Source organism: Gorilla gorilla, chromosome 16 (assembly GCF_029281585.2).
Source record: "Gorilla gorilla gorilla isolate KB3781 chromosome 16, NHGRI_mGorGor1-v2.1_pri, whole genome shotgun sequence".
In the NCBI taxonomy this organism is placed as follows: domain Eukaryota; kingdom Metazoa; phylum Chordata; class Mammalia; order Primates; family Hominidae; genus Gorilla; species Gorilla gorilla.
The window spans coordinates 40,988,085-41,010,858 of NC_073240.2; the positions used below are offsets into that span (position 1 = coordinate 40,988,085).

At 55.6% G+C, this 22,774-nt stretch overlaps 1 protein-coding gene across 9 annotated transcripts; it reads right to left on the reverse strand.

Moving 5' to 3' along the window:
- Positions 1-2,728: 2,728 nt before the first annotated feature.
- PLCB2 (phospholipase C beta 2) lies at positions 2,729-22,743 on the reverse strand. Of its 9 annotated transcripts, none has more exons than XM_019011267.4 (32): positions 22,394-22,743; positions 18,807-18,884; positions 18,094-18,162; positions 17,275-17,415; positions 17,076-17,155; positions 16,942-16,995; positions 16,763-16,838; positions 13,932-14,032; positions 13,602-13,768; positions 13,366-13,512; positions 13,027-13,184; positions 12,681-12,763; positions 12,325-12,409; positions 11,562-11,712; positions 11,326-11,438; positions 11,100-11,196; positions 10,005-10,089; positions 9,739-9,863; positions 9,081-9,235; positions 8,378-8,542; positions 7,712-7,811; positions 7,125-7,229; positions 6,850-6,944; positions 6,635-6,710; positions 6,392-6,436; positions 6,051-6,273; positions 5,804-5,969; positions 5,544-5,620; positions 5,360-5,455; positions 4,808-4,865; positions 4,095-4,181; positions 2,729-3,741 (listed from the first exon to the last, which is right to left on the reverse strand). In XM_019011267.4, the coding sequence occupies exons 1-32, from the start codon at positions 22,475-22,477 to the stop codon at positions 3,538-3,540; spliced, it is 3,546 nt and encodes a 1,181-aa protein (XP_018866812.2). In that variant the 5' UTR covers positions 22,478-22,743; the 3' UTR covers positions 2,729-3,537. The 9 variants fall into 9 exon arrangements, with proteins under 9 accessions (XP_018866812.2, XP_004056019.2, XP_004056020.2 ...); XM_004055971.5 differs by having other exon boundaries at positions 11,550-11,712; XM_004055972.5 differs by lacking the exon at positions 6,392-6,436 and having other exon boundaries at positions 11,550-11,712.
- Between the last annotated feature and the right edge of the window lie 31 nt (positions 22,744-22,774).

Consider the following 22,774-nt stretch of genomic DNA (forward strand, 5'->3'; position numbering starts at 1 on the left):
TCTGTCACGTGAGGAGCATGTGATGTGTACCTGCATCCACTACGAAGCCGCCCTTTTCTCTTTTTGCATTTGTTAAGCCTTTGGTCAGGGATCTGCCAATTTTCTTTCCTGGTGTCATGAAAAGGCCACAGATCTGACATCAGCGTTAAGTCCCAGCTTGAAGGCATTTACTAGCAGTGTGGCTCCAAGCCTGCATATTCTCAGCTGCAAAATGAGACTGATAAATACCAGCCCTGCCTGCTTTACACAAGAACAAGTTAGAAAGTGTCAGGGAAAGAGCTGCATAGTTATTTCATTTTTTTAAATTTTGTTTTGTTTTCTAGAGCTGCATAGTTATTTAGAGTGCAGCCCTCAAAGCTGCTCCCGCCCCAGAGCTAGGGCCCCCTTCTGGGGTGGCCCCCAGGAATGGATAGAGACTCTCCACCCCCAGTAACTGGGCAGGAATGCTCTCCTTTACTCAGCAGAAGAAAGGCTTTTCTTCCCTTTATGACTCAACTTCTCTTTTCAGCACTGTGAGGGAAATTGCTTTCTTCCCTTCTATTTCCAAGGTCAGAGGAGGGTGTACCCCTGGAACCTGTGTGTGGCCCACCAGCCTGACAAGCCATGACTCACACCCCCTCAGGTGGAGGAGAGAAGCAGCAGAAACCCAGAATGGGCACTTTCTTGGTCCTGAAGAGCCCCTCCTCCCTGAGACAACTGAGCTTCATTTCTGTTCCTGTTCCCCCGTGGTGGATTGAGACAGTTCCAGGGAAGAAGAGTTGGGGCAGAAAGTGCTGTGCTGGGTACCCTTTGGAAGGAGCAGTTGGTTCCCATGGCAGGAAGGGGGTGGTGGTGCCAGGTCTCGAGCCCTGGAGCCTTTGCTCTGACTTCCCTATGGGCTCAGTATGTTCTGAACAGAAAAGAAACAGCAAAGCTGAAAAAAAGCTGAGACTTTGCTGCAGAGCACAGAGGCACCAACAGCCGGAATTAGAAGCTGTCGCTTAGGGAGCTGAAGGCTGACAGGAGATGGAGCCCAGGCAGGCAGGGGGCAGGCAGGCACGTCATACTCACCTCCCCTCCTCTCCCCTCCTGTCCCACCTGCTGGGCCTGTCCTCCCAGCAGGCCCCAGGCTGGCAGAAGGGCTCCCTCCCCAAGATGCCTCAGTGTGGTCTGCCACTCTGTCTGCAACTGCCTCCCTCCCAGGCCCCTTCTTTCCTCAAGTGTCACCAGCCCCCTCACGCTGTCACGTTGCACCAGCTTGGCAGGGTTGGGCCTGGTGGCATGTGTCTGGGAGATCCAGAGGGCTGCTCAGGGGATGCAGGGGGCGGGGTGAGTCAGCAGGGGACTCGAGTCTGAGTCAGCAATGGAATTGGGAAAGGGGTAGGGACCCTTCTCTTTGTGCAAAAGGTGAAACTGAGGCATGATGGGTGAAGGGAGCCTTGCCCCAGTCCCATAGATACACAGCAGTGATGGAACCCAGGTGTCCTTCACCTGCCCCAGTACCCCAAGGGAAGGCGTCAATTCTTCCTGTATACATCCACTGCAGCCAGAGACTAATTCATCTCCAGGACCCAGAGATGGTATTTGCCTAAGGGACACCTTGCCTTTTTGGGAGGAAAGCAGGGAGGCAGGTATCCAGGCCTGGCCACATGGGAAGGCCCCAGTCTGCTATGCAGAGGCCTCTCCAGGGGCAGGATTGCATCGCCTTCCCCATTCCTGGGCTACCCAGCTCCAGACTGGGAGCCCAGAGACTCTGCGTGACCTGGCCCAGAGGTGAGGGGAAGGCAGCTTTTCCTTCTCCTGTACAGTCATCAGCAAAATCTGGGGGCTGCCCAGTGGGCTCCACTGGGCTCCGGCTCTGGCTTACGTGCACATGCCTGGGTCAGTGAGTTCCTCTAGGCCCGAATCCTCACCTTTACAGCCCAGTGCCTGGCAGAAGGGTTGAAGATAGGGCACCACCCTGGGGTATAGGTGGTCTGCCCCAGTGTATCCAGTCTGTAGTGATGTAGGGAGCAGGCTGATCAATGCTAGGCCTTAGCCCAGTAAATGATCAGGCCCCCTCACCTCACCCTACAGCCAGGGCCTGGTAGAATCCCAGAGGTCAGACTCCTAGAGGGATGGGATGGCAGGGTGGGGGCAGGAGGGCCTGTTTACTTTCCAAAGGAACAGGTGCTCACAGCTAATGGCATCTGCTGTAACTCTCTAATAAGAAAACAACCTCTTCCCAGAATCAACCCCCCTCTGCCTCTCCTAAGCCAGTGCCTCTCCCTATTTGGGATTTGGGATCATGTCATCGGTGCAGTGAGTGGCTGCCCACAAGCCCCTCCACAGCAAGTTTTGAGGTCAACCATAGCTGCCATAGGGTCCTGAGCATCCAACCACTCTGTCTTCCTAAAGGGGCCTAGATTGCCTAAAAGTTTGGAATTCCCCCTAAAATAGGGGACATCTTTGCACTCAGCTTTTCTGCTCCAACCCCGAGAGTGGAGACAATGAAGGGCCACATCTGTGTGGGGGCGAAGAGGGGGTGACATAATTTTCCAGTGATTGTGGCATCAGGGCCAGCAGAAGGGGAAATGAATCCTCTTCAAGTCCAGAGGCAGGGCCATTTCACTGGACTCTGGAAAGGACCTCACCCTGGGTTCAGCTCCCAAGAGATTTTTTTTTCCCCAGCCCGTTTCATTTCAGGGGCACTCCACTACCCTGCCCCCATTTTCTACCTGTAGAATAGAGACCAGGCTTAAGCAGGAAACACTGGGACAAGGTTCTTTAATAGGAGTAGGAAAGAGAAAAATAAATAAACCTCATAAATTCAGGAGAGCAAATGATGCTGACCTTGTCAGGCAGGCAGCCTGAGAGGGGTACATGCTAGGAACTGCCTGCCCCCAGGCCTAGGAAGAGGGGTGAGCCAGGTTCAGGGTGGAACAGCACCCAAGAGGCCACTGCCCCTTGTGACTCAGCCAAGCAGGGCCAAGGCAGCTTTTCCATTTCAGCCTCCTGTTCTGGACAGGCAGAGGGGAGGGGAGGGCCCTCAGCCAGGGAGTGGCCATCCCCAGGGAGTTGTGAGGTAGTGCCAGGCTCTGCCTCAAGGAGTGGACAAGGCCAACTCAGGGCAGGCCTGATGGGGCCTGGAAGCCTGGGGCAGGAGGGTTCGGGGCTAGAGTGGAGGTGAGTGGGTCCAACCCTCCAGGTGAGGAAACTGAGCCCAGAGCTGGTTGCTCAATAGGAAAGGCAGAGTGGGGCCAGGATCCCACTTTCTGCCTTCCAGTCCATAGTCTTTTGCCCTCAACAAATATATGACACTTCTCTAGAGATGGGGGGGGGGGAGGTAGGAAGTCAGCTTGAGAAGACTTCTAGGCCCCAGAGAGGCCCTGCCGTGAGGGTGCCTGGGTCCTGTCTCAGACTCTGGCCTGGCCGTTGAGGAGGGGGCTGCAGCGTCCAAGGCAGCCACAGGTTCCCACAGCCTCAGAAGGCTGGGGATCCTTTTTCCTGGGGGAACAGAACCACATCCCAGAGAAGGGGCTGAACCTCCTTGCTAAATGTCCCAGTGGGATGGGGGCATCAGAGGCGGCTCTCCTGGGCATCTGCCTTTGCTATGAGTGGGTCCTGCTCACACAGCTCTGGGGGGCACTCGCAGGCCCTCTCAGGCTTGTCCTTGGCTTTAGAGGGAAAGCAGGTCCTGAGGTAGACCCTCACCACCTCCTTCACCTCTGCCTCCAGACCCTTCATCCTGGCCTCGTACTCTGCCAGCGCCTCCTTCTGGAACTGTGGAGACAGCAAGGACCCCTGCCTGGCTCAGGAGGGGCCCGCTTGCCACCCTCGCTCCCTGGACAGTGGGAAAAGGAGATGCTCAATATCCATGTTCGGAGCTCCCAGGAGACTGGGGTGAGAGGCAGGGTGGGGGAGTGGTAGAGCCCATCAGGAGCCTCTCAAGAAAGGGGATCCTAACCAGGCAGAGATCTGCAGAGCTGCCTCATTTGAAAGGGCCTCGGGACCCCACAGTGAAGGATGATGGCCCCCTTCCCCTACCCTCTCACTGGCAGCTCCCTGGGGCAAGGCCCCTTTACAACCCGGAACCCATTCAGTTCTGCTGGGGGCCCCAGTAGTGAACGAGTTACCTGCTTTTCCATCTCCCGTATCTGTTCCAGGCAAGCCGCCTGCTTCTCCTCCAGCTTCTCCTGGTGCCTCTTCAAGTTCTCCGTCATCTGGGTGGGAGTGGATGGCAGAGAATCAGGACAACACAGACGGGCAAGCTGGGTCAGAATCCAGCTGTAATCCCAGCTAACTAGTTATAAGACTTGGGCAAATTCCTTAACATTTAGGTAGTTTTTAAAATTTGTAAGATAAGGATAGCAGCACCTGTCTCACTGAACTGTAAAAGATTATACGAGACAGCTCATGTGAGGCACCTGGCAGAGTGCCTGGCACAGGTCAGGACCCAGTAGGTGGCAGCTCTGTTCTGTGGTTAATGATCCCTAGGGGAGCTTCAGGTCCATTATTCCTTGGCACCTCAGGAAGCTTCCTCACTCCCTCTTCATCCCCTGACCCTCGCCAGTCCCAGCCTCCCCTGGCCCTGATATGGGCCAGTTAGCCCATATCATTTCCACACATGAGAACTGGCCAGAGACAGATCCCTTCAGGCTGGTACCCCAACCTCCATACACAGGCCAGAACCCCAGGATGTCCCCTGCCACCCCAGCTGCATGGACAGTGCTAGGCAGTGCATCTCCTAAGGGCAAAGTCAGGGCCTGGGGCCACCCCTTCCTACTTGTGAAGAGAGAGAGAGAGAGAGTGTGTGTGTGTGTTTAGGAAGGACACAGCCCTTACACACCTGCTTGATCACCTGTACTACTTCCTGGATGTGGGAATTGTTAATCTCTCTCTTCAACCTGTTGGTGTAATTGGAGTTTTAGAAAAGGGAGAAAACCCCTAGGGAGAGTAGGGTAACATGAAGTCTATGCAGGATGTAGGCAAATGAGAAATCCAACATAGGGCAGGAACCAGCTGGGGGCAGGTGTGGGGACCCAAGGAGTATGTAGGGGCCACTGGGAGTCCTGGGGCCCTCTGAGGGAACCATTTCCCCATCAAAACACACTGTCCTTCCGTGGGAAACAGTGCCACCACAGTGGACAGGCTGCAATCCCAAGGCCTCAGCTCCCTCCCTGCAGGCTTGGCTGCCTCCACAGCTCTGCCCATGTAGTGTTGGCCTCCGTGTTTTGTCTGAGGAGGACACTCTGATCAAAGGTGACAGGTGGGATCCGCTTTTTGGAGAGCCAGGGGACAGGTGCATCTTTGGGAAGTGAGTCAGGATCCATTTGTAGAGAGGCCCCTTTCCACCTGAAGTGGGGTCTGCCCAGCCCTGGGCCTCCCCTCCAGGGCTCACCTCTCCTGGGCCATCTTGTCTGTGGTGACTTTGGTCATGCCCTGGATCCGCTCCAGTCTCTTTGTCTCCAGCTTTTTCTTCATCTCTTTGGTGTCGCTGCAGAGAGACAGGCATGAAGGAGCTGTTTTGTGCGGCTGAGCCCTTGCTGGGAGGCGAGGCAGGTGTGGGAGGGAGGCAGTCGTACTTCTCCGACGTCTCCTTCAGGGCCTTCAGCTCTGCCGCCTGTTTCTCTCTGGCCAGCTCCATCATTTTGGAGATTTGCTGCGGGGAGAGGAAGTAAGCTTGGCGAGAAGCCCTTTGTTGTTCAGAGGGAGTGGGGGGGGGGGGTCGGTGGGAGGGCGGAAAGGGTCGGTGGAGGGGAGTCGGTGAGGGGGTTGGGTCGGTGAGAGGGGCGGATGGGGTCGGTGGGGCTGGTGGGGTTGTCGCCCCGCCCCTCCCGGCCACCTCGGCCGCGTGCTGCTCCTTGCGCTTCAGAACGCACTCGTACTGCTCCTCGCCCTGCCGCAGCAGCTCCAGCTCCAGCCTGTCTTTCAGCTCCCGCACGCGCCCGTCCACGCCCTCAGGGCCCTCGCCCGGCGAGGCTCCGGCGCTCTCCTCGCGGGGCAGGCTCCTGGGGAGGCCACGTGGGGACAGGCCCTGAGATCCTGCGCCGCCCGCGCTGCAGAGGGCAGGGCACAGCCACGGGCCTTACCTCTTCTTGCGAGAGCCCTTGCCGGGACCGAGCTTGCAGGCCCCGACGCCCCCCACGCCCGGTGGCTGGAGCTCCGCCAGCTGCGCCGCGCCCCGCTGCAGCAGCTCCTCCCAGCGCCGCGCTCCGCGCCGCTCCAACTCTCGCAGCTCCTTCTCGTGCCGCCGCTGCAGCTTCACCACGCCCTTTAGCTCCCGGAGCTCCTCCAGGCTGGCGGTCCGCGGCTCTGCGGAGGCCCGGGTGAGGCGCAACACCGGCCAGGCCGTCCTGCCCGTCCAACCCCCAAGGAGCCCCGGACCCGCCCCAGGCTCATCCCCGAGATCACCGGGCTCAGCAGGCCTTACCCGCAGCTTCTTTCATAGCCTCTTCCCTGGCCCCGGCCCTGGCTGCTGCAAGAGCCACGGGCTGGGCTGGCAGGTGCTCTGGGGGGCCCCTTGGCTCCGTTCGCCTCCTCCACACCGCCCCCTGGGAGTCGCAGTATGTGCCCCCTGCCCCGCACTTTCCCTAGGTGAAATTTTTTAAAGGGAAGTGCCTGTGGGTGCAGACGTGGAGGTGCCCCCAGTAGGTGTGCGGACCGAAGCTCATACCTGGTGACCCATTGCTCGTTGGGGCCAACGCCCCATTGACCTGGCTGGCAACTGGACTCGCCAGTGGGAAGGGCTTCTGTGTAGGGAGAGCAGGTCAGGAAGGTGGCTTGACAGCCCTCTCTCCCCGAGCCTATGACTCGGCCCTCTCCCCAGCCTCTCCCATAGATAGGGCTGATCTCTGGTGAGCGCCTGGCAGCAGTGCAGGCAACACAGACCTCAGGCAGACCTCCCATGGCCTCCTTGAGCTTCACAGACTTCGTGTCATGGGCACTGAAGAACTTAATGGGGTTGGCGAGGGCCACAGTGAGATCTGGGTGGGTGCACAGGACATTACAACATAGTGTATATGGAGATGTGGCTGGAAGTCTCCCCTGTCCTCACCCACTCCAGGATGCCCCATCTGGATCCCACCCCAACTCTGGAAGCTGGCTTGATGGGAAGGAAGGGGGAATAGACACCCTGAGGCTCCTGGCATGCCATGGGCTCCTACCTGCCCAAGCACCAGGTATGTAGTCCTTCATCTCCAGGAAGATGAAGAGCGCAGGCATGGTGAGGGGCATGTTGCTCTCACTGTGCAGGCACAGGTGGTGGTACCCTGTCAGACAGGACAGCGTAGGCAGTGAGCCAGAGCCGGTTCCTGCCAGCGCTGTGCACACACAGCCTAGGACCCAAGAGTCTGAGTCTGGCACTGCACCATCCTGGCTGTGTGACTTCAGCCAGGTTACTTTAACTCTCTGAGACTTAACTCATCTATGAAGAGGGGATGAGTGTCTACTCATGTGGTTATTGTGAGGATGAAGTGAGAATGTATTATAAGCCCTTAGCAAATTTTAAATGCCCGTAAGTGTCAGCCACTTGAGAAACTGCCCCAGCCGTTTCAGAAAATTACAGCAATTCTGTTAGGTGGGCAGAGTTCCCGCCTCTCTTAGGTTCCTGGAGAGGTACTGTTCTGCCCTACTCCTTACAATGTGAGGGCTTAGGTAAGGCCTCACTCCAGGCCCCCTCCCAGAAGCTGCCCCACCCTGTGCACAGGCTCCTGCTGCTGATCTTGGAACAGTGAAGGACCCCACTCCTTACCAGAATTTAGGGCATTGATGGGGATGATGCGGTGTCCAAGAAACTTGTTGCCTTCCTCCATCACAGCCACTCTGAGGGAGGCCAGCTCAGGCATCAAGATCTGGGGAGAGTTGGGGACATGACAGGCTGGGAGGGGAGAGAGGAGCCAAGCTGACCCCCTCCCTGGCTCCAGAAGTCTCAGCATCAGTGTGAGAACATGGTGAGTGTCACCAGATTTGGTGAGGACAGACAGAGGGCACACTCTAGGCCATATACAAAGACATCCCCACAGCACATGCCATGGCTGGTTCCACACAGGGGAGGAGGGCTGGATTTGCAGCCCAAGGCTGAGGGGGCCTGGCGCAGACAGCCCTTGACAGCTTTGCCAGTGGGTATCCAGTGGGGCAAAAGACTCCCATGGGAACCTCAACCCTGAGTGCACATTTCTGCCTCTAATCCTCTCTCACACACACACACACACACACACACACATACACACACACACTCTGCCTACCAAATAAACTTCTGTAAACTTGGGTTTTGCACTCTTGAAACAGGAGGGCCCAGGGTGAGGGATGGGAAGAGGAGGAGGAGGAAGGTCAAGGAGCTGCCTTGTTTACTTCCTCTTGTCTGTAAGTAGAGGCCAAGAACTAGACAGACTCTGCCCTGCCATGCCCTGGCCCCCACCTTCTCAAAGACAAAGGGTTCCTCCTTCCAGACAGGATTGATGGAGTTGGTACTGGGTGACAGCTTAGTTCGATAGCGCCTCTTGGGGTCCCCAGGAAGGCCAAACAGCTCCACTTCCACATAGGTGCGCACGCTGCGTTCTGACAGGAACTGCCCAGAGATCACCTGGGGGTAGGGGCCCAGGAAAACCAGCATCAAATCCCCACCCAGGCTCTTCCCCAAGCATCTGGGGCCCCTGGCTGCCTAGAGCTGAAGCATTCGTTCTTGGGTGTTATGAGAACCTCACTCAGCTCTGGCCATGAGTAGGGGCTGTGTAGCCCACGGGTTACAGCTAAGCTCTGAGGACCAGGGTGCTTCTAGCATGAAGGGAAGAGGTGGGCCTCCCACCTCCCTCCCTAGCCAAAGAGGGAACAACGCCTTCCCCCAGGACCTGGGGCTCCGGCTGCCCCACTCTGCCCACTCTTCCTCCCCTCCCCCACCCCAGCCTCAGCCCTTCCCGTTGGTTTCCATGGGGACCAAGTGGCAGCCTCCAGTGCTGAGGAGGAGGCAGTTTCCAAGGCAACTTGCTACTGCAGGAACTGGCTGGGGCTGAAGTTTCCAGGATATCAGGGGAGGGGGTTGGGAGTTGAGTGAGGGGTGGGCTCCTGTGCCCTTCTATTCAAGACCTCAGCCTCCCGGCCACTTGTGTGCCCCAGGGCCTTGCCGTAATGGAAAGGGTGGTGGCCACCACCACGTCGATGCGGTCCACTGAGAAGGGGTTGAACTGCTTGTCCGGCCGGCGCATGAACTCATGCTTGAGGAGGTAGCCACTCTGCCCGTTGAACTCAAACACTGCCATGTTCTGCTGCATGGGCAAGTCTGGAGGGACAAGGACACTCAGTGAGGAAGGCCCAGCCCTGGGGCTGTGCCCAGTCTCCATTTCCTCCATTCCCAGCCTTTGCTGTCTGGTGAATGGGGAGGTTGGGTGGACCGTGAGGATGAGGGCTTCTGTCCCAGTCTGGTTCCTTGCGGTGTCTCCTCTCTTAGGCAGGGTCCACAGCCTGGAGGCAGCAAGGAGGAAAGCCACAGCCAGGCTGAGGGCCTGTGGTGGGAGCTGGGGCAGGTGGCCCACAGACATACCTGGGTGGAGCGGCCAGAACCCACGCCGGCAGCCTGGCATCTTTACATCCATCATGTATGCGCAGGCACACAGGCACAGGCTAATGCATTTCTACCCCCAAATTCTCACGCACCTGGGCATGCTCCCAGAGTCTACACTAACAGCAGGACTCCCCAGGCTGTTCCAAAGACCCCTCAAGGATGTAAAGGTGGGGGGCGCAGGGACCAGGGAAGGATTCTTAGGGGCCTGGGAATGGCCTCACCCATCGTCTGGAAGTTGAGGGCAACCATCTGGCATCCAGCATTCCAGAACATCTGGGGCATGTAGTTGGAGGAGTCCATGCGGGTTCCCTTGGGGTAAATGCGGCTCATCTGGCGCTTGTTGTAGCTGTCCTTGAGTATAGGACCCTAGCCCAAGGCCATCCGCACCAGGAGGACCTAACAGCTTACCCTGGGGGCCCTGTCCCCAGGCCCTCCTCTGGCTCCCCACCCAGGCCAGGGACCCTGGCCACTGAAACCTCAAGGATACTCCACAAACTGCACCGAGGCCTTGGAGAGCAGGTCAAATGCCTTGAGCTCTGTGAAGGACGAGATGACATAACTTCGGTTCTTTTCTATATAGGGGAGAAAGGGAGGGGAGGAGTTTTATCAGGCTGTCCCCTCCCTCAGTCTTGGCCTCCCCTTTGGGGCAGCTCCCTCTGGCCTATAGAGATGCCTCCAACCCAGCATTTCCACTGAGACCTGAGGTTTAGGGACCAACCTCTGGGAGAAGTGTATGGATCACAGTGCCTGCTGGGGTGAGGGGTGTTCTCAGTGTGTATGCACAGGGGTGGGGTGTGTGCCATGGATGTGGAGAGTGAGACCCACATGCCATAGATGGGCACAGAGGGTATGGGGAACATGCCAGGCTGAGCCTAGGGGGTCAGTAACATGCTGTGCACACATGAAATGTGAACACATGCTTTGATGTGCACAGGGAGTGAGGTATGTAAGCTATGGCTGAACACGTCTGGGGAGAGGGGCACATTAACTGTAGTACATGCCATGAGTGTGCCCAGGTGGGGATGCAGGCTGTGGGTTCAGGGATGAGAAGTCAGTGCTACAGAAGTCCAACTGTGCACAGGAGGAGACAGAAAGAGGTGCTCGTGCATGGGACATGCAGAGAGTGAGAGCAACGTACTGTGCTTGTGTCCAGAGAAGATAAAGGTAAACAGCCGGGGTGTGCATGAAAGGGGAAGCATGCAAAGGGGCAGTATGCTCTGGTGGTTTTCTCTGCCTCCACTCCCTCTCAGGAAGTCTCATGTCCCACGGCCAGGGCTTCTGGGCTTGGGCCAGCCCACAGCACAGTTCAGCCCTGGGAGCCACAGAGCCTGCAGGCAGCTGCAGGAGCCCCAGGCCATCCCAGCCATGGTGGCCTGTCATAACGCCCAGCCTGTCACCGACACACTCCAGAGCATTCTGTTTGGTGCCAAGTTCCTCACTAGAGAAACTGGGAGCCACTGCCACTTAAGCAAGCCCTTTGCCTGACTCCGTGGCCGGATATTTATAGGCAGGGCCCCAAGTCCAAGGAAGGGGGAGATCCCCCTTCTTCTTACCCACCCGTAAGTTACTCATGCTAACTTACGGGCAGAGAACTCAAAGGAGATGAACTTGGTGGGCTGGATGTAATTGACTAGGCTGGACATCTCCTCATAAGCCGTCACTTCCAGGCCCGCTGTGCCCTAAGGAGGAGAGGGGAGGGCAAAGAAGAGGAGGATGGTGCAGAGCCCAGGAATGGGGCCCAAGGCCCCCATCCAGGGGGCTTAACGGTGGAGGATGACACAGAGGGGCCTGGGGCTACCCCCACACACCTCATCCGACTGCATCTTCTTAATCTCTTCTTCATCCAGGTTTCCTGACTCCTCCTCTTCTTCCTCTTCCACCTCCTCCTCCTCCAGCTCAGTCCCTTCCTCGCCAGCCCACACTGCCACATACAGCTCTGTTGGCACTGGCTCCTGCATGGCTCCTCCAGGTCCAGCCCCTCTCCTGTTCCAGATGCTCCTAATACCCCCCACCATAGTCCTCCCCGACTCACCTGTGCCCTCACCTGCAGGGGCACTAGGTGGGCTGCTGCCCTCAGCCTCCCCACCAGTATCCTTACTGGAGGAGGTGGAGCCAGAAAACTGGTTCTTCTTGTTCTTGATGAGGATCTTGCCCCTGAGATCCTCAGGGCTGGGCAGGGGGACACCTGGTTTTAGCTATGGAGTGGAGAGCAGGTCAGCACCATCTTCTCACCTTCATGGCATAGCCTGAGCTCCTTATTACCAGGCATGCTCCCTCGGCCTCCCCCACTCCTCTTGACCTGCCTCTCACTACTGCTCATCATCCGCATTCTCACTGAGATAAATCCAGCTTATCCCTTGGAGTAAATGCGGCTCATCTTGTGCTTGTTGTAGCTGGCCCTGAGTATGGGACCCTGGCCCAAGGCCATCTGCACCAGGAGGACCTAACAGGCTACTCTAGGAGCCCTGTCCATCACTTCCTCCAGGAAGCCTTCCCTGATCCCCAAGACCAGATCAGAACTCCCCAGGTGCTCCCATAACAACCACTGGGTTGTAATGGCCTGGTTACTTGTCTGTCTCCTCACTAGAGGGTAATACACCTGAGGGCAGTGACTGTGTCTTTGTCACTAGTATACCCTGAAGCCCAGCCCAGTGCCTGACACATGGTAGGTGACAGGATCCCAGACCCGCATCTAACCAAGTGAACCCTAGCATCCTCTGGGAGTGTCTCCCTCCGTAACCTGGTTCTCACCCTGCCCCAGGTTCCCAGGCCCAAGGCCCAAATGTCCCACAGCGAAGCCCACTCACTGGGAACTTTTCCAGGGGCTCTGTGAGCAGCATATCCCCAAAGATCGTCCGGCAATACTCAGCCATCTTAGCCTGCTGGCGGGGTCTGCGGGGAGCAAAAGCGGGGATAGGGTTCAGCCGCTCAGCACCAATCCTATTATGCATCCTTTTGTGCCCTTGATGACCCAGATCAGGGGCCAGGAGGTCAGGGAGGCTGGGACTCGAGCAGGAGAACATGGGGCCTTAGGGAGATTATAGTGAGACGTGGGAGAAGCTGTAGGCAATGGTTAGAGGCTGGGGCAGTTGTGGGGAGGACAGTTGCAGGCAGGAGACTGGGGGCTGGGTGAGAATGTGGCTGAATGGGCCTGGATACGCACGAGTCCACATGGTTCTCAAACGACAGGATGATGGGATAGGGGGAGGTCTTAAAGGCACTTTCTGCAATAGCCTCAATTGCTTCCTGGAGGAGAAGGAGACTCCATGAACAGAAGGTCAGCATTCCGACTGCCTGTCTCGTGATAGCACTTTTCCCCCCTGCTTAGTTTCAATACACACATATAACTGGATGGCCGCCATTGGCCCCCAATCCCTGCTGGTCCCCAGTGGTCTGAGGCCTTCCAGCCATTCCTCCTCTCTAGCTTCAGCCCTCCAACCCCTCAAAGCTTCTGGCCCAGAGCCCTTCCCTACTGCCACTGCCACCAGCCTCTGTGCCCAGGGTCTCACTTTGAAGAAGATGTCTGTGGTCATGGTGAAGCCGTGGGTGATAATGGGCTCCTCGTCAGGGGGTTTCCCCTTCCAGCAGTCTAGCTCCACGCAACGGCAGCCAGAGAGCAGCACCTGGCGGTACATCTCAGCCGAGGAGAGGCCTGAGAACTGGCCGGCTGAGCCAGAGGATGGGGAAGAGGTGAGGGCATCACCCAAAGGCAGCCCAGCTCTCCCCCCACCGCCACTCCATCATGGTCTGTGTTATTCTCAGGGCCAGCAGCATGTGGGCAACCCCTGTGGAGGATGCAGGGAACCCCTGTGAAAGCAGAGGTTGGCACTGATGTTATCAGGGCCCACCTGTCAGGTAGGTGTTGTGGGACGAGTTGATGAAGTAATGATTGAGTGGCTGCGTCATGTCGTGGTGGAGCAGCAGCTTGTCCTGGGCCAGCACGCTGTTCTCTGGCCCACAGAGAAACCAGACCATGCCTTCAGGTGACAGCTGGCCTGGGGGACAGGAGATAGCTGTCAGGCTACAACCCCGCTGCCAAGGCAGGACAGGACCACAGGGGACGAGGGGTTCCCTTAGTCCTCACCCCTCTGTGCATTGATGCCACTGGGCTCATACTTGTCGATGAGGCCCTGCACCTGGTCAGGCCGTGCTGGCGGGAACAGCAGGGAGTTAAGCCGGGAGTCCCGCTGTTTCTGGTTGATGAATTTGGTCAGGTGCTCCTTCGTCATGTAGGGTTTGGCCTTAGCATGGCTTCAAGCCAGAGAGAAGAGCACAGGTCCATATCCCTTGGGCCTGGAGGCTTAGACAACCCCCTTGTCCAGTGAAGCCTCCTGATTCCCGGCATGGCAGGTGGGAGGAGGGGATTGTTAGCCACCACCCTTTTCCCATGACCAGCACAACCCAAGAAACTCACTAAGAAGTGAAGATCTCATCTATTTCTGGCCGAGGACAGAGGCTCATGAGGAAACTCTTGTAGACAGGTTCTGGGAAGTCCTCAGGATTGATGGCGTCATTCTAGGGGCATAGTAACCTTATTGCCCCTGCCCTCACCTTCTCAGAGCTAAGAACCACAAACTCGGCCCAGCCCTGGTCAAGGGGACCTGGTCAGAAGGCGGGCTCAAGGCAGACAGAAGAACTTCAAGGACACCCAAGCACCCACTTCTCAAGGCCCTGGTTGCTGAGCAGAGAGCATGCTTAGCTGGTTTGCTCTGACCCTGATTTTGTACAGTGGCTATTCCATTGGCTGGGGCAGGATCGGAACTAAGAATAACCAGAGTGAGGTAGAAAAGAGGTCAGAAGAAATGGTGCTGCTTGCCAGGCTAGTAGGCTATCTTTTTTAAGTGGAGGACAAATATTCAAAAAGAAGCAATTTGAATATAAACATATATGCACCTAACAACAGAACCCCGTAATATATAAAACAAAAACTGATAGAATTGAAAGGAGGACAATTCAACAATAATATTTGGAGACACCAAAAGCACGGGGACAAAGAAAGATAAATTAAACGTCATCAAAATTAAAAACTTTTGTGCTTCAAAGGACACCATCAAGAAAGTGAAAAGGTAACCCACAGAATGGGATAAAATATTTGCAAGTCAGATATCTGATAAGAGATAAGTCAACAAAAAGACAACCCAGTTGAAAGATGGACAATGGATTTGGACAGGTATTTCTCCAAAGAAGATATATAAGTGACCAATAAACACAGAAAATGTGCTCAATATAATTTGTAGTTAGAGACATGCAAATCAAAACCACAATGAGATACCACTCCCACTAGGATGGCTAAAACAAAAAACAGACAATCACAAGTGTTAGCGGGAATGTGACTAACCTAAAACCCCACACAGAACTTTGGGAGGCCGAGGAGAGTGGATCACCTGAGGTCAGGAGTTCGAGACCAGCCTGGCCAACATGGTGAAACCCCATCTCTACTAAAAATACAAAAATTAGCCCAGCATGGTGGCACATGCTTGTAATCCCAGCTACTTGGGAGGCTGAGGCAGGAGAATTGCTTGAACCTGGGAGGCAGAGGTTGCAGTGAACTGAGATCGCGCCACTGCACTCCAGCCTGGGCAACAGAGTGAGACTCTGTCTCAAAAATAAATAAATAAATCCCTACACAATGCTCTCACTTTAGAAAACAGTTTGGCGGTTTCTCAAATTGTGAAATATAGAGTGACCACATGACCCAACAATTCCACCCCTGGGTATATACCCAAGAGAATTTACACATGTTCACACAAAATCATGTACATGAATATTCATAACCAAAAAGTACAAAAAACCCAAACATCTACCAACTGATCAACAGATGAACAAAATGTGGTATATCCATACAATGGAATATTATTAGGTGGTAAAAAGGAATGAAGTACTCATGCATGCTACAACATGGATAAACCTTGAAAACATTATGACAAATGAATACAGCCTGACATCGAAAAGCATATATTTATGATTTCATTTACTTTACCACCAGAATAGGCAAATCTATAGAAATAGAAACGAAAAGTACATTTGTGGTATTCAGGATTCTGCACCTTTGCATTCCTTCCCCCCCCAAAAAAAACATTAAATGTCTTTCAGAATCACACTGGAAGGCCAACATCAGTCTTAGTTTGGAGCAGAGGGTCTGAGCAGGAGAGTCTAACTGGATCTCCCCAAACCCCTCCCTGTCTCTGGAGCTTCAGCTCCAAGCAAGGTTGGGTCAGTAGCCTCTACTGAGACACAAGGACAGCAGAGAGATAAGGAGGACTTAGCCAAGGGAGGAGCTCAGGCAGCAGGAGAGAGGGAGGGTGGATGTGTGCTGACCACAGGTAAGTGTTGCTGGCTGTAGGGGAGCCGCAGGAGCCCATTCCTACCTCTCCCCAACGCCACATTTGGATCCCTGTGACTGACTGCATCAAGGAGTCACCAACTCTGCAGAGCTGTGGCTGTGGGGTAAATGCTCCTCCTGGGATTCATGTGGGCAGGTGATCAATGGGGGTCGTGGTTTTATTTATTTATAATGTTCCAAATTCTTACCAGGAGAAAATACTCCATGGGGTATAGGCTGGGACCCACACAAGAGCACTGGCCAAGCAGGGACAGGGGCTGAGATTCGCTCCATGGGCCAGGCTTGAAGCCTAGCTCAGGGCCATATCAGCCCAGAGGGCTCCTTTTTGTAATTCACATAAGTTGCCTCATGGGGTGACCCTGCTTACAACTTGTAATTAAAAATTAATTACTTAACTAAAAAGACAGGGAAAAAAATGCTTTTCTGTACAGAGCAGAAGTCTGCATCTTGGCAGCTTCCGCCTTTGGTTCAGTTCCTCTCCCTCGACACGCTGCAGACTTCCAGATCCCTGCAGACTGCCGCCTGCCACTGCCGACCTTATCTCGCTCCTCCAGGCTGAAAACATTCACGCTCAGCTCCCATTCCCAACACTAGACTGGGAATGCATGCCGTTTCTGCTGCCTGCCCTGAACACAGTCCATCAACCACAGCCCCAGCGCCCCCACCACCCAGGGTAGGGGATACAGACAAACCTGCTTGGAGCTCAGGGTCTCACCCCCTTGCCCTGGCTCCACCCCTGTGCCTAGTGTCAGTAACCAGCAGCTCCAGGGTTGATTGGCTCTCCAGGCTCTTGGCTGGGGCTGTGATGTCACCTCTGCTCCCCCACCCACCATTCCTGGCCAAGTTGCTTTCTGGTGGGGACAAGAATGCTGGGGGATGGGCAGGGGTGCAGATCCACTCACTTTGCCTTTGGGGAGGTGGCAGGCACTGAGAGCAGCTTCCACCCGCTTGCGGTCAGCAGGAAACATCTGGAAAAAGCTGAAGGGGCAGAGAAAGGTACCAGGTACAGAGAGGAGTCAGGCCTGAGAAAGAAAGGCTTTGGGGAGCCCCTGGAAGCCTGGGGAGGGGTTGGGGGGCTCACTTCTTCACCGGAATCTTCCCTTCAGAGTTGAGCTGCATCTTGAGCTTCACAAGGCTGGGGGCAGAAAGCAGCCCGTCAAGGCCCAGGGCTGGCATGCTCAGCACCAGGGCTCAGGCCAGGCAGGGGGCACTTACATCTTGTCCAGGAAGGTGCTGCGGGAGGCGTTGGCCGTCAGCGGATGTTTGACTAGGGCCAGTACGTCCTCAGCCCAGACCTGCAGGACCACAGAGAGCAGCGGTCAGGCTCCTGAGCACCCCCGCCCAGGCCTGTGTCTCTCAGGAAGTCCAGGCTATCCCAGGGGCCCAGACCCAGGCCCAGTGCTCCCTGGCACACCTTGCCCACATTCTCCTTGTAGGAGACGAAGTTGTGGAAGGTGAGGTCCACCATGTCCGGGCCGGACACCACCGTGAGTGTCTTCAGCAGGAAACTGTTGTCAGGAAAGTCCATGTTGAAGACGTCCCGGAGCTTCTGGCTCTGCAACACGTGGTGGCATGGTTAGGATGGAGGTGTGCTCCCTCCCTGCCCAGTGTGGCTCTCTCTGGCCCTCCCCTCAGCCACTTGCGCTATGGCCCACTGGGCAGAACCCCATCCCCATCCCAGGAACCACAGGCCTTAGCATCTTCCTGTCCCTGACTCCAGCGGCTGGGATGGGAAGGAGAGGCCCTGAGGAAAAGGTTAGCCAAGATGGCGGGCAGGCGGGGAGGCCGGCCTGGGAGTCCTGTGTGTGTTGGTTGCCACTTTTGTTTGAAGATAGATTCTTAGCTCCCAGTCTCAGGAAACCCCGCTTCCCACCAATCCCTTCCTCCAATTTTCCTACCAGCATTAGGCAAATATAGGCAAACTAGTCCGGGGGTGGGGGTGTAAGCCACCCCTCCCAGACAGGCTGGGGTGCTTTAGGGGCAGGAGGTGACCCCTCCTCCCAGATCCCTGCCATCTCAGCTCACTGTGCGCAGTTCTGAAGCTCAGAGCCCAGGCGAGCCCAGGAGCCACCGCTCCCCTTCCTTGGCTTCCGGCCACGGTCCTTGCTGCCCAGCCCAGGAACCATTCCCCATGCTCCAGAAGTCAGGCTTCCCACCCCCACAGGGACCCCTGCCCTTGCCCCATGGAGCTAGTAGCTGTGCTTGAGCCTGGGCTGCTACTGGACACACCTACCTTGGGCATCTTGGCAAACTTCCCAAAGCGAGTATCCCGGATGCTGGTGATATCCAGAAACTCCATCTCCTGGGGGTGGGGTGCGGATCCCGGTGGGAGCAAAGAAGGGATGTGGGACAAAAAGTCCAGGTCAAGAATGAGCAACAGGGAGAAGGGAGCTTCCACACCCTTCAAATCTTGGCCAACACCTCTCTCTAGATGCCAGGCTGCCCAGGGCCACCTGGACCCAACCTTCCCTTCCTATGGCCCAGGTTCTCTCTATTCATGCAGATCCTCCTCCCTTTCCCTCTGTCCATTCCTCCCTGGCAGGGAGCTGGAGCCTGCAGTGTCTCCTCTACCACCCTGGACCCTTCCCAGCTTCCCCTTCCCGTCCTCCTGCCCAGCGGCTGGGGCCTATCTCTCATCTCCCAGAGCCCCAAGTCAACCCACAGCCACAGGCAGAGCATCAGCCTTCAGCAGCAGCGCTTTCGCCTGTCTCTCTCTCTCCCCAAGGGATGCTAAGGATGGAACATTTGGGTAGCCACAGGTTGGAGTGACTGCATCCTCCTTTCCAGAGCAAAGAGCCCCTGCCTACAGGGGAGCCTCTGGAGCCACCCTTCCAGGCCATTCTGTACTCCCCAGCATCCATGCCTCCACCTCGGTGCAGCCAGGAGGCTGTCTGGCCTCAATGATAAGCAGGAGTCCAGGGCCATGGCACACAAGGGTTTTCTCACCTTACTTTGATACGTCCAGTACAAGTAGTAGCCCTTAGGATCCACACGGAGGATAACTGGAGAGGCAACTGTAGTTTCCTGCAGAGAGAAGGAGCCAGCACTCTGTTCCAAGACCTCAGGCCAAGCCTCCCTGGTCCAGGCCAGGGGTTTCAGAGCTCATTATCTTCCCAGGAGGTGCCCATCCCAGAAATCTGAAGGCATTTCCTTTTGTTGTCTAGAGCTAAGCACCAGGAGGGACAGAGGATTGGGGATGCCATTTCTGGAAGAGAAGGTTTTTCCTCTCTAAAGCCCAAATAGACATTCTCCCTCTAGACCCTAAACAGGATCTTGGCCCCTACCTCACCTCACAGAGGGAGACTTCCTACTGCCACCCAGGAGAGATTGACACAGCGAGAGCCAAGAGCCCAAACTCCCGCACCAGCATCCAAGGCCCTGCACAATCCAGATGCAACCTAACTTCCCACATGCCCCTTCTTCCCTCCATGAACACCTCCTACCCTGTCCATTCAACTGTCCCATAAAGATACCAAGCCTTCCCACCTCCAAACCTAAGTGCCCAAATCTCCTCTGCTTGAAATAACTTCAAGGACAACCCAAGCCCCCCAGCTTCTGAAAACCCTTCCTGAAATGTGCTACAGTAACCGGGAGGATGTGAGTCACAGACCTACAAGCCCACCTAGGAAATCCCCAGGAACTCATGGACTCCATGACAACAAGCCTGCGCTAGACCTTGAGCTTGGTGCTTGGTGCTTGGCACTTGAATGTGGTGTTTGCTGAATGAGCAAATGAATGAATGAATGAATGAATGAACTCACCTTCTAAAGTCCTGTTCCACTCACTGACAGAGCACATAGGCTACCTTTTAGTTTAACGGTCTTTGTATGTGTATATAACAAGATATTAAAATTAAGGTTACCAGCAAGGCACAATAGTTGCCCCATACTAAAACAGACCAAATGCAGCATTTACAAGGTGAATGATCCAAAAAATGTTCTCAGATCAGAGGTGGTTAGAGTACAGGGGAAAGAGAAAATTTCTGTGGGGAAGCCAATTTTAAGAAAGCTGTGTTGGGAGCTCCATTCCCTTACCTCCCCAAGGGAGAGTTGGAGTGCCTGATCCCCCACCTCAAGCCTAGTGAGGGGTTTCAACTCTACTTGGAGAGCTTTTGTGATCTCTTTTTTTTTTTTTTTTTTTAACCTTAAGTTCTGGGATACATGTGCAGAATGTGTAGGTTTGTTACATAGTATACATGTGCCATGGTGGTTTGCTGCACCTGTCAACCTGTCATCTAGGTTTTAAGCCCCACATGCATTAGGTATTTGTCCTAATGCTCTACCTCCCCTTTCCCCCCACCCCACAACAGGCCCCTGTGATCCTTGAAGTTGTAGGCATAACAGACTGAGGTCGGACTCCTGCCCAGGAGACCTAGTGGACTACAGCAAGCTAACTGTGTGAGGCAGAGCAGGGGGTGCTGGCCTGTCGGACAAGCCTGCACCCTTGGGACAATGGATGCATGGGTATTTGCTGGGGTCCAGGGTGGGCCCATGGGAGAGTGGGGGCAAAGGGCCTAAAGCCACAGGAAGCTGAAGGTGGTAACAAGGGGCTGAAGACATAGTTGTGAGTGACCCCTAAAATAGAAATGCTGGGGGGACTTCAAGCAAGAGGTTCCCATTCGAAGGGGTGGGTCTCCCAAGAATCCTCAAAAATGTCCTCCAGAGAAAGAATCAGCTTTAAGCTTCTGCCAGGCTCAGAAAGCATAAGCCAATTTATGACAGCACCTGTTTAAATAGAACTTGGTTACCCCTTTCCCACCTCCCTCCCTATAGCTCATGCCTAGAGGGGCCTTGAGCAGGACCAGCAGGGAATCCCACCAAGGCCCTTTCCAGGGGGCCTGCAGCCTACCTGAAACCATTCCTAGAAGGAGAAGGGTAGAAGATGTCAATGTAAATAAAGGTTGGAGTTTTGATTATAGCCAGTTTCTGACATCGGACTGGATTTTGTGATGAAAAGTGACCACTGGACTGTGTTACCTGAGAGTAAATATAATGTCTTGTGGCCTTGCAGAGTTTCTTTCCATGGCCAGGGGAAGAGCTTCTCCTACCAAATATATTGTAAAGAGGCCACGGGAGATGAAATAAAGTTGGGATTTGCTTACATCCTATGTATTCTGCTTATTCAACATGGCACAGCACACCCATGCCATCCACTAACTGTACCGAAAGCAGCCTGAAAGCACAGCCCTGTCTCACAGCAGCATGGACCTGTGGATAGGCTTGGGACATTCTTGCTTGTGCAGGTCAGGATCCAGGGAACATCCAATGCCCTACCTTGGAGAGGGGAAGGGAACAGCCAGGTACACAGGTGCCAGCTTAGGAAGAAGGACAGTCTCCGCTGGCCGCCAACCCCCCACCTCCACTGCCACCCTCTGACCCTCTGCCCAGTCAGGTTACACACACTGCCCAGAGGAACTGAGAGAGGCCACTTCGCTTTTCATTCTGAGCCACTTCCCTCATTCCACAGGCTCCTGGGGCATGTCACCTCCATGCCACTGCCATGCTACACCAACCCCACATCACTCCCAGGGAAGCAGGAAGCATCTCACCACAGGGCCCCAACCCATAGTCATGGGCAGCGAGATCCCCTAGCCTAGCCCAGCCCCAAAGGGCCTAGACCCAGACCCCCTCATCCCACCTCCCATCAGGTGGACAAGTCAGCACTAAGGGCTGTCTTCCCTCCCCCACCAAGCCTTCATTTCCCTTCCTGGGACAAGCCCAGCACTCTAACTCTCAGACTGGGCGAGCCCAGCAGCCTTCCCTCCCTGAAGGAGGATCTCCATATTGTTCTCTCCAGCCTAAGAGAATCCCTGGCCTAAGGTAACATTTTCAGGGGCCAGGAGAACCAGAGCCTGGGAGCAGCCCCATGTAAGAAGGAAGAGACACAGCAGAGAGAGGGCTGCAGGGTGCAGCAGTGCCTTCCCCTTCCCTTGCTGACAGGCCTGCATCGGGGAGCAATGCTGAGCCCAGCAAGGGGTAGCAGAAGTCAAATCAGTTCCTTCCCTGGGAGCAGAAGCCTCTAGTTCTCACTTATGTCCAGGGGCCTTTTGTGGCTGCCCCCACAGCAGCGCAGGGGAGAGCAAGGCTTCCCTGGACAGGATGATGCCCAGTGGAGGGGGTGAAGGAGCTGGGTCTGAGCGCCCTGCCGGAGCAAGGGCAAGACATCTGTGCTGGGAGCGGGGACGAGCTCACCTCTCCTCCTAGCCTGCCTCAGCTCTGGGGTGCACTTCCCTCCTCTTCTCTTGGGGGTTTGAAGGAGAAGAGATGCAGACCCAAATAAACTACCTCCAGTGACCACCCAGGCAGCTCACCCACTTCTCACACCTAGAACCAAGGTTTAGCCCTGCAGCTGGGGACATACACCCTTAATCCCAGGTTTGTTTATCCAAGCAGTGGTGTCAGCTGCCTGGTCAAACCACACAGGCGCCTGGATCCTAGGAGACATAAACCAATCCTCCCACCCAAGCAAAGCCCCCTAGCAGCCCGGCCCCCACCACCTGGTGCTCCAGCAGCTGAGGCCCCTGCCCCACTTACATCATCCCATTTGATGAAGCGCTCCCCTTGGCTCAGATAGGCCTTCACCTTGGGGGGCAGCAGGACAGGGTTGAGCAGAGACATGGTGCCAAGCGTTCCTCTTTGGAGAATCTCGGCAGACACAGGCAGGCAGAAGAAGGGCAGGAAGGAGGCCAGCCAGGAGGGAGAGCCAAGCTGGGCTCAAATGGCACCCATCCCCGAGCTGCTCCAGAAATCTAGTTGCTCTTATAGCCCCTGGGGTGGCCCTGGCTGAGTGCAGGACTGAGCTGTAGCCAGAGGCCCATCTGCCTTGTAAATCACCCTCCTCCCACCCGCCCTGCCTGCCATGGGGGCCTGTGGTCACTGCTTCTGCCCAAGGAGGCTGAAGCAGGAAGCCCCCGC

Excerpts from the sequence above, each read along its gene's own strand:
- PLCB2 (XM_055363366.2), bottom strand. The coding sequence starts at position 22,477 with ATGTCTCTGCTCAACCCTGTCCTGCTGCCCCCCAAGGTGAAGGCCTAT. Across the intron at positions 6,945-7,124 it reads CATACCTGGTGCTTGGGCAG|ATCTCACTGTGGCCCTCGCC; the intron begins GTAGGAGCCCAT and ends GCACCCACCCAG. Across the intron at positions 4,866-5,359 it reads GACAAGATGGCCCAGGAGAG|GTTGAAGAGAGAGATTAACA; the intron begins GTGAGCCCTGGA and ends TTACACCAACAG.